Source organism: Choloepus didactylus, chromosome 3, assembly GCF_015220235.1.
Source record: "Choloepus didactylus isolate mChoDid1 chromosome 3, mChoDid1.pri, whole genome shotgun sequence".
Lineage (NCBI taxonomy): Eukaryota > Metazoa > Chordata > Mammalia > Pilosa > Megalonychidae > Choloepus > Choloepus didactylus.
The window spans coordinates 52,379,349-52,395,129 of NC_051309.1; the positions used below are offsets into that span (position 1 = coordinate 52,379,349).

The following is a 15,781-nucleotide window of genomic DNA, read 5'->3' on the forward strand; positions in this document are numbered from 1 at the left end:
CCACCCCTTCGACCCATGGCCCCGCCCACCAGCCCGACCCCACCCATGGCCCCGCCCCGCTCGTCAGACCCCGCCCACACCCAGCCCCGCTACGAGCTCGGCGCTTGGTCCTTTCAAGCGTTCGTCGACTTCTCGGTCCATCCCCGCCGACGTTCTGAGGTCACCGACGGGGCCGAGCAGCGCGGGGGAGGGGGGTGGGGTGGGGTGGGGGTGGGTGGAGGGGCGGAAAGAAGATGGCGGCGGAGGCCGGATATTGGCGCCGCCTCCCCCAATCCAGGAGCCGGCGCAGATGAGGCGGCCCGGCTGGGGCCAGCGGTGTTTCGGATCCCGAGCTGGGGGAACCCTGGCGGTGGGGCCTGGCCCTGCTCTATGCCGGCGCCTTGGTTAGAGTGAGCGGCGGCGGCGGTGGCGACGCCTCTTCCCTCCGCCTCTTTCCCTGTCGCTGTGCGTCCGAGTGGTGACGGGCGGCCGAGGCGGCGGTACCGGGATGGAAGACGTTAACTCCAACGTGAACGCGGACCAGGAGGTGCGGAAGCTACAGGAGCTGGTGAAGAAGCTGGAGAAACAGAACGAACAGCTGAGGAGCCGGTCCGGGGCTGTGCAGGGCGCCGGCCCTCCCGGGCCCGGCAGCCCGGTTCGGGCAGGCACGTCCACTCCCTCCTCTGGTGCGGCTTCCCCTCGGGGCTTCCCCTTGGGCCTCAACGCCAAATCTGGCTGCGGGGCCGGGTCGGGCCCAAGGCACACGAGTAGCGAGGAGCTGCGGGACGCCACCTCCTTGCTGGCGGCGGGCGAAGGCGGCTTGTTGGACGAGGTGGAGCCGCTGCGGCCCGAGGAGCTGGAGCGCCTGTCAGGCTGGGAGGAGGAGGAGGAGAGCTGGTGAGCTCGGGCGCCGGGTCGGGCTGGGCGGGGACGGGCCCGGGGGCGGAGAGCGTCTCCCGAGGGTCCCCCCGGTAGGAAACCTCGCTTTGTGTAGCGGGATTTGCTCTCTGGCGGGGACTCGTGGTTTTCTTGCTTTGGCTGCGGAAAGGTCAGCTAGAGTTGGGAATTCGAGGCGTGGGCAAGGAAAGGTTTATAGTTAGTTCTCTGGGTTGTGGACCCTCTGGATGCTGGACCCTTGTTGGTTGTCACAGCCTGAGGATTGCTCGCCGTGGGAGGAATAGGAGGTGGGAAACTGCTTTGTAGAAAGGGATCCTGCTTTGTGTGAAATGCCGGCTTTTGGATGGTGGTCTGGACATTTTAGCTGTCGGAGAGGGGTCTGCTTATCACTGGGTGCGGGGGATAGACGAGAGCTGTCTTCGTCTCTGCGATGGTCAGTGTTTGGGACCAGTGTGCAGTGGGTAATTTTCTGACGGGGATGGGGAGACCGTGTGAATCAGCGCTCCCCGTTGGGCAGTGGGGTAAAGCTTGCTTTGTATGAAGAGGGCAGAGGATGGTGCTGCTTTGTGTGAAAAGTCAAGAGTGGAGTAAAAGCCCTAGCTCTTATTTTTTATTTTTTAAACAAAAATTAAAAAATAAAAAAAAAAAAGGGTTGGGAAATTTTTCCGAGCTGCACAGTGACACTTTACATCCATCTTTCATTTCCTTGTCATTCTAGGGCAAAGAAAGAGTCCTACTTAAAAATCTAAACCAAAGCTATGTTGTCATAAGCCACTTATTGATGAAATTGTGACCTACACGTTAATATTTCCATAAATAGAAAGGACATGGGAGGCTTTTTCCTTCATTTTATTGCAACTGAATTAAAATGTCTGTGGGAAATTCTCTTACTTTTAATTCATCCTTTATAAAGTTTTAATTTTTAGTTACAGTATCTCTTTGTTGAAACTGAAACTTCTAATTTAGTGAAATTTTAGATTCTGGTATTGCAGGGCTGGAAATTTGCAGAGCACTGAGGTGGTGAAGAGCTTTGCAGTCACACCAGCCCAGATTCGGGCCCTGGCTCTGCCACTTACTGACTGTATGACCTTGGGCAAGTTACTCTGAGCCCCACTTTTTTCCTTTATTCATGGAGAAGATAGTTCTTAGCTCAGTAGAATTGTGAAGATTAAGTGAGATGATCTATGTATGCTTTTAGTCCTGGGTCTGGTAAATAATAAACTCTCCAAGATTAGCTATTCCTCTTAAACCTAGTTATTTAAATCAAGAAATATTTAGTAAGCCCTTACAGGCTCTTGCGGGGGATTCTAAAAATTCTTAAGTGTTGATCCTCGTTCATAACACAGTACAGTCTTGTTGGGAGCCAAGTTTCATGCAGTAAAATAAGCTAGACTGTATACAGTGAATTGCCAAAAGAATGATAGGAACAAAAGGTACTGCGTGTGCTCGGAAACTGGGAAGAGAATAATAGTTCAAAGTAGTCGAAGCAAACTTAAAAGTTGGCCTTGGAGCCTGGGAGTTGGAAAGAGTAGGAAGAGCATTTTATGCACTGACAACTCCTAGAACAGAGTCAGAGGTATTTGTAACTCCCTATTAAGATTCCAATGACAGAGGTACCCTGAATATGTGATGTCAAGCCTTTATTTTATCACCACGTGATACCAAATATTATTAGAACTGACTGTGGTAGTGACAGTTTTTCATATTAGTGTGAAATCACGTCCTCCCAAAGGAATCTTGGTTATGTATATACTTTAAGAGAACCAGAATCATCTAAATATATTTCACATGCTTCTTCCAAGTGCCAGTGACAATGAGTCTCTTAATAATGAGGATTAGCTGCACTCATTGGCCCATTTTAGGTTATGTATTGTTAGACACATTGACTCCACTTGGAGAAGCTGAAGTCTTTGGCTGCATTGGCATTTGAGTGTAGGGTTTGTTCAGGTAAATCGAATTTTCTTAGATACTGTGGCAGGATTTTCTTTTGACCAGATGGTTCCTGTTTACTGTGTTGATCCTGGCTTCATATCTTGATATTATAGAGGACCTACACTTGTTCTGAAAAATTTTCTGTGAATTAAAAGTCAGATAAATCATATTTAAAATGCTTTGAGATGTTTGGATGTAAGTTGGAAGGGGATGGGTGTTAGTAGCAGGGGAAGGAAGTTTCGTAGTCAAGAATTTTTTTTTTTTTCTTGGCAAGCTAAAACTCGACCTTTGTAACTTCTGTCCATTGTACCTTCTTCTCTATGTAGAGGAATATTTTCTTCCCAGGTGTATACCACATGATGCTAGTTCTGAAGGTGTCAGATATTATGTAAAAAAATAAGTAGATTCTGGGGTCAAATAAATGTGAGAAAAGCAGGGTTCGACATAAAGTAAACCAGTTTTATTAATGCTGGGCTTCTTTGATATATTAATATGTCCTGAATATAGTAAATCTCTAACGTGTCTGGTATGTTGCCTAAACTTATTTGAGCTCCCAAGGAACTGGTATCCTGTAGAACACATTTAGAAAATAGTGCTCTAGAATAGTGGCTTTCACACTGTTTGTTTTGACCCAGTTCCGTGGTAAGAAATACATTTTACATCACAACCTAGTACACACACGTATGTGAATAACTGAAACAAAAGTTTCACAAAACTATAGTTACTTTTAGTACATGTGATATGTTGCTATTTTCTGTTCTGTTTCATTGTGGGGGGGATGCTGGTTACCACTCACTGTACAAAGCTAATTTAATGATTCATTAATGCATTCTAACTCTTTGTTTGAAAAATACTGATCTAGAGCAATACAGAAAAGTCTAGGGAAGGGAACTAACATTGTGCATCACAATATGTTATAATCTAGGCACCTTAAAAACATTTTTGCATTTGATTGCATTTGATTTTTTATCCATTTGAGATAAGTATTTTATGGGAAAGAAAACTTAATCTTTCTGTATCAGATAACATAGTAAATGATGGAACTAGGATTTGAATCCAGGTCTTTTTGACATCAAAGGCTATGCTGTTCCTACTAAATTAGGCTTTTTCCAAGTAGAACCCATTTTCCATATGAGTGACCCCTTCAGTTATTTGAAGACTGCTCTAATGTCCCTGCTGACCCTTTCCCACCACCAAACACACTAGTGTTCTTTTCTCCAGAGTAAACTATCCCGTGTTATTTAACCGCTCTTTAGATGATGTGATTCTCTGATCCTTCAGCCATCACGGACATTTTTCTCTGCATGAATTCCAGTAGCTTATTGTCATTAAACATGGTAGCCAGAACTGCACTCAGTATTTTAGATGGTATTTGACCAGACAGAGTGCAGTGGATGTACCTTGCTTGAGCTAAATGCTATTACTTTTGAAACCAAATATTTCATTAACATTTTTAGCTTCTGTTACTTAGGCTTAATCTGAGCCGGTAGTGTCAACTAACACCCCCATATCTTTTATACATAAGTTGTTAAGCTAAGTCTCCCTAACCCTGTTTTGTTGTAATGAGTTTTTTTGGCTTAAATATGAAGCTTTTGAATTTCATTTTGTTAATCTCGATTTTGGCATTAACATTATCCATTCTTTATTTTTTTCTAATTATGTTAAAACATATGTAACATAAAATTTGCCTTTTTAATAATTTTAAGTGTATAATTCAGTGTCATTAATTGTATTCACAATGTTTTGCAACCATTAAAACTACCTATTTAAAAAGTTTTTTATCACCCTGAACAGAGACTGTACCCATTAACCAATACCTCATGCCCTTCTCCTCCCAGCCCTTGGTAGCCTCTAATCTACTTTCTGTCTACTTTTTTTGTCATCTTCATATTTGGTGGACATGGCTACTAGGTCTTCATTCAAGTTGTTGATAAAAGTATTACACTGGACAGATTAAAGAACTGTGAAGTGTACAACTAAACTAGCTTCCTTCCAGATTAACATCAGTCTGTTAGTCAACACACATTGTGATTGTTCAATAACTATTAATTTCACCTGTTATTGTCAGGCCCATATGACATTTTGTCTGTGTGGATATTGTGACAGATTTTTGCAAAATGCCTTGCTGTAATTAAGCTATACTATGCCTACAGAGTTCCAACCTGTAATGAAGCAAACTTATCAAAATAGAATTGTAGTTATTTTGGCATGACTTGTTCATGGTGAAGACTCTGGCCTTTACGTAATTTTTTTCCTTTTCTAACTTCACAAACATTCTGTTTAATCCACTTTTGAATTTTGTGAGGGATCAGTGTGATCTGTAACTTCTAAACACTACTGTTTTAGTTTCTTAGCTGTTAAAACAAATACCATACAGTGGGTCAGCTTAACTGCAATGTATTGGCTCATGGTTTCAGAGGCTAGAAGGCTTGTTTCCTCCCAGGATTGGTATCTTATGGCTGGCTGACAGTCTTTGGGGTTCCTTGGCTTTTACACAGCAATGCACATGGCAGAGTCTTCTGTCTCTTCCAGGCTGTGTCAACTTAAAACTTTCCATCCCCTCCATCCACCCTATTCTTCATCTAATTTTTGTCCCCATTTTTCCACTCATCTGTCCATACACTGGTAAAGGGAGTGTAAGCCACATGGTTTCCACAATCACACATACTGTGCAAGCTACAGTCGTCTTCAAGAATGAAGGTCACTGGGTTGCAGTTTGACAGCTACAGGTGTTTCCTTCTAGCCCTTCCAACACACCAAAAATTAAAAAGTGATATCTATATAGCACATAAGAATACCCTCCAGAGTGACCTCTTGACTCCATTTTGACATCTCCCAGCCACTGGAACCTTATTTTGTTTCATCTCTTTTCCCTTTTTGGTCAAGAAGATTTTCTCAATCCCATAGTGCTGGGTCCAGGCTCATCCCCAGGAGTCATTTCCTGTGTTGCTAGGGGGATTCACACCCCTAATAGTCATGTCCCACGTAGGGGAGGAGGGTAGTGAGTTCACCTGCTGGGTGGACTTGGTGGGGGGGGGTCACATCTGAGCAACAAAGAGGCTCTCTGGGGGAGACTCTTACGCACAATTATAAGTAGACTTAGCCTCTCCTTTGGAGCAACAAGCCTCACAAGGGAAAGCCCCCACATCAAGGGCTTGGCCCACCAAATTGGCAGGCTTTAATGTTTGCGAGAAAATCAGCAATAACCCAGGTGGGGAAGTCCAGCGTTTCCACATTTCTCCCTAGTTCCTCAGAGGACCCCGTAAATACACTTTTACTCTCTGCCCATATCACTCTGGGATGTGGATACTAGTCTCTTACCAATAAATGATTTACAAATATTTTCTCCTATTCTGTGGGTTGTCTTCACTTTCTTGATGGTTTCCCTTGAAGCACAAAAATTTTTAGTTTTCATAAAGTCCGATTTATCTGTTTTTGCTTTTGTTGGTTGTGCTTTTGGTGTCATATCTAAGAAACAATTGCCTAATCCAAGGTCAGGAATATTTAGTCCTATCATTTTTCTGAGAGTTTTATAATGGTAGGGCTTACATTTTGGTCTATGTTGCACATTTTGAGTTATTTTCTTATATGGTGTGAGGTAGGGATCCAGTTTCATTCTTTTGTATGTGGATATCCAGTTGTCATAGCACCAACTGTTGAACAGATTATTATTTCCTTATTAAATTGTTTTGCACCCTTGTTGAAAATCAGTTGCGCACAAATCTATGGGTTTATTTCTAGACTCTCAATTTTATTCAGTTGATCTACATATCTCTTCTTATGCAGGGCCACACAGTCTTGATTACTCTCCTGTAGCTTTTTAGTAAGTTTTGAAATTGGAAAGTGGGAGTCCTCCAACTTTTTTTTGGCTATTTTGGGTGCCTTGCATTTCCATATGAATTTTAGGGTCCACTTGTCACTTTCTGCAAAAAAAGGCAGCTGTGATTTTTATAGGGATTGCATTGAATCTGTAGATCTATTTGGGGAGTATTGCCATCTTAATTTTGATTCTTTCAGTCCATAGATGGGGATGCCTTTCCATTTATTTAGGTCTTCTCTAATTTCAACTATGTTTTGTAATTCAGTAAACAAGTCTTGTACTTTTTCTGTTAAATTTATTGCTAGTTATTTTATTCTTTTTGATCCTAATGTAAATGGTATTGTTTTCTTAATATTTTTTGTTCTAGTGTATAGAAAATATAATTGATTTTTGTATATTGATGTATCCTGCAGACTATTGAACTTGTTTCTTATCTATAGCTGTATTTTTTTTGTGTGTGTATTCCTTAGGATTTTATATATGTATATGATCATGTCATTTTCAAATAGGGATAATTTTACTTTTCCAATCTGGATGCCATTTATTTCATTTTCTTGCCTAATTACCCTGGCTAGAACCTCCAGTATACTGTTAGGTAGAACTGGTGAGAGTGGATATCCTTCAATGTGATTTTAAAACTTCTTTTATTGCTTTCTTATATTTAATAACATCTAACAATTATTTATTGTATTAGTGCATGACAAATACTGTACTAAGCACTTTATTTGCAATATTTTATCTTCCTAACAACCCAGTATGGTAAGGAATATTATTTAAACCCATTTTAAAGATGAGGAAATTAACACTTAGGTTAAATAACTTGATTATAGTCACTCAGGTATATGGCTGAGCTAGGATTGGTACCCAAGCACTCTGACTCTATATTTAAAAGTTTTTCAGCCTTTACCTAATTATGTTATTCTTAATACATTCACACTATTCTTCTTCTTTGGCTAATCTGTCCCCCTGCCCCCCCCCATTGTCTTTTGATCATTATTCCTTAACCATCTGAGCCATGTATATATAAGTTTCTTTTTAAGAGGATCTCCTTTCATATGTATTCTTCTTGTGCTCATTGCCTTTTGGAGCCCCTGGGAGTCATATAACATAATAGCTAAGAGTCATGATTCTGGAATTAGATAACCTGAGTTGGAATTCCTGCTCCCACACTTGCTAGCTGTGTGACCTTGGGCAAGCCACTTAACAACTCTGAGCTCCAACCTCTTCATTATGTCTAAAATAGAGAAAATTATTTTGCATACTTGCTGGTTTGTATGTATTATGTCCCCAAGAAAAAGCCATATTCTTTAAGTCAGTCTTGTGGGGACAGATGTATTAGTGTTGATTAAGTTGGAATCCTCTGATTCATTGTTTCCATGGAGATATGGCCCACCCAACTGTGAGTGATACCTATGATGAGGGTGTGACCTCTTGATTAATGTTTCCATGGAAATGTTACCCTGCCCATTCAGGGTGGGTGTTAATTGGACCACTGGAGTTGTATAAAGGAATTCACAGACAGAAGGACCTCAGAGCAACTGAGAGTGACATTTTGAAGAGGAGCTGCAGCTAAGAGAGGACAAAACACCCCAAGGAAAATATTTTGGAGAATGCCATTTTGAAACACAACCTAGAAGCAAGCAGATGCCAGCCACGTGCCTTCTGAGCTAACAGGTTTTCCAGATGCCAATGGCCATTCTTCAGTGAAGTTACCTTATTGTTGATGGCTTACCTTGGACACTTTACGGCCTTAAGACTATAACTTTGTAACCAGATAAACCCCCTTTATAAAAGCCAGTCCATTTCTGGTGTTTTGTATAATGGCAGCATTAGCAAACTGGAACACATACCGTTTAGAATTAAAGGTAATATATGTAAAGTGTTTAGAACAGCGCCTGGCACAAATGAAACATAATGGTTAACTTTCATCATTGTCGTCATTGTCATCATGATTGTTTTACTATCTAAATTTTGGCTATCTTTTCATTGAACTTTTTATTTTGGAAAATTTCAAACATATACAAAAGAGTGATCAGTTAAATGAACTGCCACTAACCTATCATTAATACTTACTAACTCATACCATTCTTGTTTCTTCTGTACCATTGAAACCATAACTCCTTGGACTGTTTTGAAGCAGTTCCATACCAGATATCATATCATTTAATTCATAAATAATGTAGTAGAAGATGGTTCTTTTTAAGCATAACTACAATACTAGTTTCATCAGTTGTGCCCTGAAAGTTTTGAAATCAAATTTTCTAAAAATTTATGTATCCAACTGTGTTTAGTATTTTCTTTCTGTTCTGAACTCTAAGATGAAATGGCCTCTTTCTTCTAGCATTTTGATCATGTCATATCCCCAGTCAATTTGGTTTTGGTGTGGTAAGAACAGGTTCATTCCTTCTCATTTCTTCCCTTTTCTTTTGAGAAATTAAATTGTTGGGACAAATCCAGAATTTATTAGGGGTTCTATATACAGGATGAAGTTTTCAGCAGATGTCTAAATACTTTAAGTGGTCCCATATCACTATTGTATCTTTTCCTTGTACTAGGATTGAAGTTTGTATTAGATAAATAGTAGTATTCTTATCTTCCCTTGACTGGTTGGCCTGTAATCTACTCTCATAATATTCTGTTTATGCTTACAGTTAGTTAACATTTTTTAGTTAGATATAGTTTTAGTGTCTCTGAACTTTGCCCTATGTACTTGTACTCTTAGGCTTCCAAATTTTTGTAAAACACCCAATTGTCTAATTTTCCATAAATTCACATTTTCTTTATTAAATTTGCCTAGAACAGTTTAACTTTACTGAGGAAAGAAATGACCTGGGTTTGAAAGAAAGGATCTTTTACTTAATGATTTTTGTTAGAATTTCTCAGAGGCTTCATATAAAAGCATGAACAAGTACATAACAATCTCTGTTTAAGATAATATTTATTGTTTGGGGGAAGATTTAGGAACTGACTTCCCCACCTATTCCAGTGTGTTCTTTTAGGATTTTTTCCTCCATGCTACTGTGAATTGTGCTAATTGAAAAGGAATTTACATGTGGGCAAAGGGGGAATGTGAAATAATGAGTTTTAGATTGTTTATTCATCTACTCTGCTGCACTGTTGTAGATGAAAGTTTAATATTGCAAATGTGTTTATATAGACTACATTACACAATCAATGTTTGTTAAAATTGGTTACTATTCAGAAGTTTGTCATTTTATTATTTTTTTCTCCTTTTTATTACCTTTGAGAGATCCATTATTATTGACACAATAATCGCCTGTCATCTGTAATGGAGACAACAGTGAGAATAGAGATGTTAGGGAAAACTGGTAAGAGCTGTCAGACTCTTTGCTGGGACCCTAGGAACTTTCAGAGAACATAAAATCATACGGAAATGAAATTAGAAATGGACTTTGAGAGCAGGTGACATGAGATCATGCCTGTTCCAGTTTGCTAATGCTGCCAGAATGCAAAACACCAGAAATGGATTGGCTTCCACAAAAGTGGTTTATTTGGCTACAGAGTCACAGTCTCAATGCCACAGTGTCCAAGGTAACACATTGATAATTGGGTACCTTCACTGGAGGTTGGGCAATGGAGTCCGAAAAACTTCTGTCAGCTGGGAAGGCACATGGCTGGTGTCTGCTTGCTCCCAGGTTGCATCTCAAAATGGTGTTCTCCAAAATGTCTGCATCAGCTTCCAACGGCCATCTTCAAAATGTCTCTGTAAGTTGCAACTCCTCTCTCTGCTCCTGTGCGTTCTTCGAATTGTCCCTCCTGGCTGCGGCAAGCTTGCTCTCTCTGTCCGAGCCCACATAGTGCTCCAGTAAACTAATCAAGGCCCATGCTGAATGGGCAGGGCCACACCTCCATGGAAACCATCCAGTCAAAGTTATCACCCACAGCTGGATGGGCCACGTCTCCATGGAAACAATCAAAGAACCACAATCCAATCAACACCAACACATCTACCCACACAAGATTGCATCAAAGATAATGACGTTTTGGGGGACACAACACATTCAAACTGGCACAATGCCCCTTGTTTTTAAGCTGTTTAATATTCAAGCTGGCATGGCAGATTATTTCTTTTTTTCTTAAAATTTTTTGAGGTTAGAGATACCATAGTCATCCTGTTAAGTTTTCATCTCCTGTTAAATCCATTTTACTTGAGATTTATTTTCTCTTAACCATCTGAAGACAATTTAAACTCAGACTGACTTCTCATCAGTAAATTTTGCTGATAAACTTCCCCTATTTAAGATAAGTAGATACGTTTTTTTTACCCTTATGTTTTTATTCATGTCTCTTACTTCTGAAAATGGCTTTATTACCTCTGTTTTATGCGTGCTTTTTGTAGGGGACTACAGGTAGAATTTGCCTGTAATTTAATTTATAAGCCTAGGTTAATAAGGCAGTATAATTTGTATAATTATCACAATTTATCTGAATAGTTTGGTGTTTGTTTATTAACATATTGGGAAGTTTTGTGTTTTCTAGACTCTTATACTGAAGAGAGGTTACTGTAGTTATTGGCTTGTGTATGTGTTTTAGATGGATCAGAAGTTATACATCTAGATGAGTGTTCTGATTTCCAGTGATCCTCAAATGGTTTAAAAATTTTTCACTAATGGAACAAATATTTAGAGCCCCTATGTATGAAAAGAATAGCACAATGTTGTGGAACACTAAGAGACATAATGATAATACAAGTTCTTGCTTTTTTTTTCAATTCTTTTTTTTATTTTTTATTTTATTTTATTTTATTTTATTTTTTTACATTTTATTTTGAAATAAATTTCAAAGTTATAGGAACAGTTGCAAAAACAATACAAACTCCATACGCAGAACTCCAGCATTCCCTGAACCCCCCGATACCCCGATCCACTAACTTTAACATGTTGTCAGACCGCTATTTCTTTCCCTTCCTCCCTCCCTCCCTGTCTATTATCCATCGTCTATTGCTCTGTCTTCTGAACATTTAAGAGCTAGCTGCACACATCCTGGAACAAACACTATAATTCACATATACAGTTCCCACGAACAAGAACATTCTTTTATGCAATCCCATTAAGCGCAGCTAAGAAGTAAAAGAGATTCAACAATGATACAAAGCTTAGATTCTATATTTCCTTTTCCTTATGTCTCAACTGTGTCTCTGATCCTCCTGTCCTCCATTCTCAGATCACATCCAGGGTCATCCTTAGCATTCAATTGTCATCTATTTAGACTTTTTTTTTTTTTTCAATTATGGAAACATATATACAGCCTAAATCTTCCCATTCCACCCCCTCCCTAGCATTACATTAGTGGGATTAATCACATTTAGAATGTTGTAATGCTATTGCCTTCCCACCATCCATTACTAGAAATTTCTCTTCACCTCAAACAGCAACCCTACACTCATTTCTTTTTTTTTTTATTCAATTTTATTGAGATATATTCACATACCATACAATCATCCAAAGTGTACAATCAATTGTTCACATTAGCATCATATAGTTGTTCATTCATCACCCTGATCTATTTTTTGAACATTTTCCTTGTACCAGAAAAGGTGAAAATAAGAATAAAAAACAATAAGAGTAAAAAAAGAACACCCAAATCGTCCCCCCACCACTACCCAGCTTTTCCTTTAGTTTTTTGTCCCCATTTTTTACTCATCCATCCATACAATGGATAAAGGAGAGTGTGATCCACAAGGCTTTTCTATTTCTACTGGCTTTACTTTTTTTTTTTTTTTTTTAATCGTCATTTTATTGAGATATATTCACATACCACGCAGTCATACAATACAAATCGTACTTTCGATTGTTTACAGTACCATTACATAGTTGTACATTCATCACCTAGATCAATCCCTGACACCTTCATTAGTACACACACAAAAATAACAAGAATAATAATTAGAGTGAAAAAGAGCAATTGAAGTAAAAAAGAACACTGGGTACCTTTGTCTGTTTGTTTCCTTCCCCTATTTTTCTACTCATCCATCCATAAACTAGACAAAGTGGAGTGTGGTCCTTATGGCTTTCCCAATCCCATTGTCACCCCTCATAAGCTACATTTTTATACATCTGTCTTCGAGATTCATGGGTTCTGGGTTGTAGTTTGATAGTTTCAGGTATCCACCACCGGCTACCCCAATTCTTTAGAACCTAAAAAGGGTTGTCTAAAGTGTGCGTAAGAGTGCCCACCAGAGTGACCTCTCGGCTCGTTTTGGAATCTCTCTGCCACTGAAGCTTATTTCATTTCCTTTCACATCCCCCTTTTGGTCAAGAAGATGTTCTCCGTCCCACGATGCCAGGTCTACTTTCCTTCCCGGGAGTCATATTCCACGTTGCCAGGGAGATTCACTCCCCTGGGTGTCTGATCCCACGTAGAGGGGAGGGCAGTGATTTCACCTTTCAAGTTGGCTTAGCCAGAGAGAGAGGGCCACATCTGAGCAACAAAGAGGCATTCAGGAGGAGACTCTTAGGCACAAATATAGGGAGGCCTAGCCTCTCCTTTGCAGCAACCGTCTTCCCAAGGGTAAAACTTATGGTAGAGGGCTCAACCCATCAAACCACCAGTCCCCTATGTCTGTGGTCATGTTAGCAAACATGGAGGTGGGGTAGGCGAATACCCCTGCATTCTCCACAGGCTCCTTAAGGGGGCACTACATCATTTTTTTTTCCTTGTTTTTCTTTCTTTTTTTTTTTTTTTTTAACTTTCCCTTCTTTTTTAAATCAACTGTATGAAAAAAAAGTTAAAAAGAAAACAAACATACAATAAAAGAACATTTCAAAGAGACCATAACAAGGGAGTAAGAAAAAGACAACTAACCTAAGATAACTGCTTAACTTCCAACATGTTCCTACTTTACCCCAAGAAAGTTACATAATATAGCAACCTTTCTGTGAACTTGTTCCTACTATACCCATCAGAAATTAACAGACCATAGTCATTTCTGGGCATCCCCAGAACGTTAAAAAGCTTATCTGTTGTTCTTGGATTATTGTTCCCCCTTCTTTAATTGCTCTCTACTGCTCGTTCCCCTACATTCTACATTATAAACCATTTGTTTTACATTTTTCAAAGTTCACATTAGTGGTAGCATATAATATTTCTCTTTTTGTGCCTGGCTTATTTCACTCAGCATTATGTCTTCAAGGTTCATCCATGTTGTCATATGTTTCACGAGATCGTTCCTTCTTACTGACGCGTAGTATTCCATCCTGTGTATATACCACATTTTATTTATCCACTCATCTGTTGAAGGACATTTGGGTTGTTTCCATCTCTTGGCAATTGTGAATAATGCTGCTATGAACATTGGCGTGCAGATATCTGTTCGTGTCACTGCTTTCCGATCTTCCGGGTATATACCGAGAAGTGCAATCGCTGGATCGAATGGTAGCTCTATATCTAGTTTTCTAAGGAACTGCCAGACTGACTTCCAGAGTGGCTGAACCATTATACAGTCCCACCAACAATGAATAAGAGTTCCAATTTCTCCACATCCCCTCCAGCATTTGTAGTTTCCTGTTTGTTTAATGGCAGCCATTCTAACCGGTGTTAGATGGTATCTCATTGTGGTCTTAATTTGCATCTCTCTAATAGCTAGTGAAGCTGAACATTTTTTCATGTGTTTCTTGGCCATTTGTATTTCCTCTTCAGAGAACTGTCTTTTCATATCTTTTGCCCATTTTATAATTGGGCTGTCTGTACTATTGTCATTGAGTTGTAGGATTTCTTTGTATATGCAAGATATCAGTCTTTTGTCAGATACATGGTTTCCAAAAATTTTTTCCCATTGAGTTGGCTGCCTCTTTACCTTTTTGAGAAATTCCTTTGAGGTGCAGAAGCTTCTAAGCTTGAGGAGTTCCCATTTATCTATTTTCTCTTTTGTTGCTTGTGCTTTGGGTGTAAAGTCTAGGAAGTGGCCTCCTAATACAAGGTCTTGAAGATGTTTTCCTACATTATCTTCTAGGAGTTTTATGGTACTTTCTTTTATATTGAGATCTTTGGTCCATTTTGAGTTAATTTTTGTGTAGGGGGTGAGGTAGGGGTCCTCTTTCATTCTTTTGGATATGGATATCCAACTCTCCCAGCCCCATTTGTTGAAAAGACCATTATGGCTCAGTTCAGTGACTTTGGGGGCCTTATCAAAGATCAGTCGGCCATAGATCTGAGGGTCTATCTCTGAATTCTCAATTCGATTCCATTGATCTATATGTCTATCTTTGTGCCAGTACCGTGCTGTTTTGGCAACTGTGGCTTTATAATAAGCTTCAAAGTCAGGGAGTGTAAGTCCTCCCACTTCGTTTTTCTTTTTTAGAGTGTCTTTAGCAATTTGAGGCATCTTCCCTTTCCAAATAAATTTGATAACTAGCTTTTCCAAGTCTGCAAAGTAGGTTGTTGGAATTTTGATTGGGATTGCATTGAATCTGTAGATGAGTTTGGGTAGAATTGACATCTTAATGACATTTAGCCTTCCTATCCATGAACATGGAATATTTTTCTATCTTTTAAGGTCCCCTTCTATTTCTTTTAGTAGAGTTATGTAGTTTTCTTTGTATAGGTCTTTTACATCTTTGGTTAAGTTTATTCCTAGGTACTTGATTTTCTTAGTTGCTATTGAAAATGGTATCTTTTTCTTGAGTGTCTCTTCAGTTTGTTCATTTCTAGCATATAGAAACATTACTGACTTATGTGCATTAATCTTGTATCCCGCTACTTTGCTAAATTTGTTTATTAGCTCTAGTAACTGTATCGTCGATTTCTCAGGGTTTTCTAGATATAAGATCATATTGTCTGCAAAAAATGACAGTTTTACTTCTTCTTTTCCAATTTGGATGCCTTTTATTTCTTTGTCTTGCCGGATTGCCCTGGCTAGCACTTCCAGCACAATGTTGAATAACAGTGGTGACAGCGGGCATCCTTGTCTTGTTCCTGATCTTAGAGGGAAGGCTTTCAGTCTCTCACCATTGAGTACTATGCTGGCTGTGGGTTTTTCATATATGCTCTTTATCATGTTGAGGAAGTTTCCTTCAATTCCTACCTTTTGAAGTGTTTTTATCAAAAAGGGATGTTGGATTTTGTCAAATGCTTTTTCAGCATCTATTGAGATGATCAATTGATTTTTCCCTTTCGAGTTTTTAATGTGTTGTA

General features: G+C 39.5%; 1 protein-coding gene across 2 annotated transcripts in view; it reads left to right on the top strand.

Moving 5' to 3' along the window:
* Positions 1–225: 225 nt before the first annotated feature.
* SLAIN2 (SLAIN motif family member 2) overlaps positions 226–15,781 on the top strand; it is a 163,784-nt gene continuing 148,228 nt past the window's right edge. For both annotated transcript variants that reach the window (XM_037829757.1, XM_037829758.1), the window contains exon 1: positions 226–876. In XM_037829757.1, the coding sequence (XP_037685685.1) occupies positions 488–876 (389 nt within the window). In that variant the 5' untranslated portion in view covers positions 226–487. The remainder of the gene's footprint in view (positions 877–15,781) is intronic.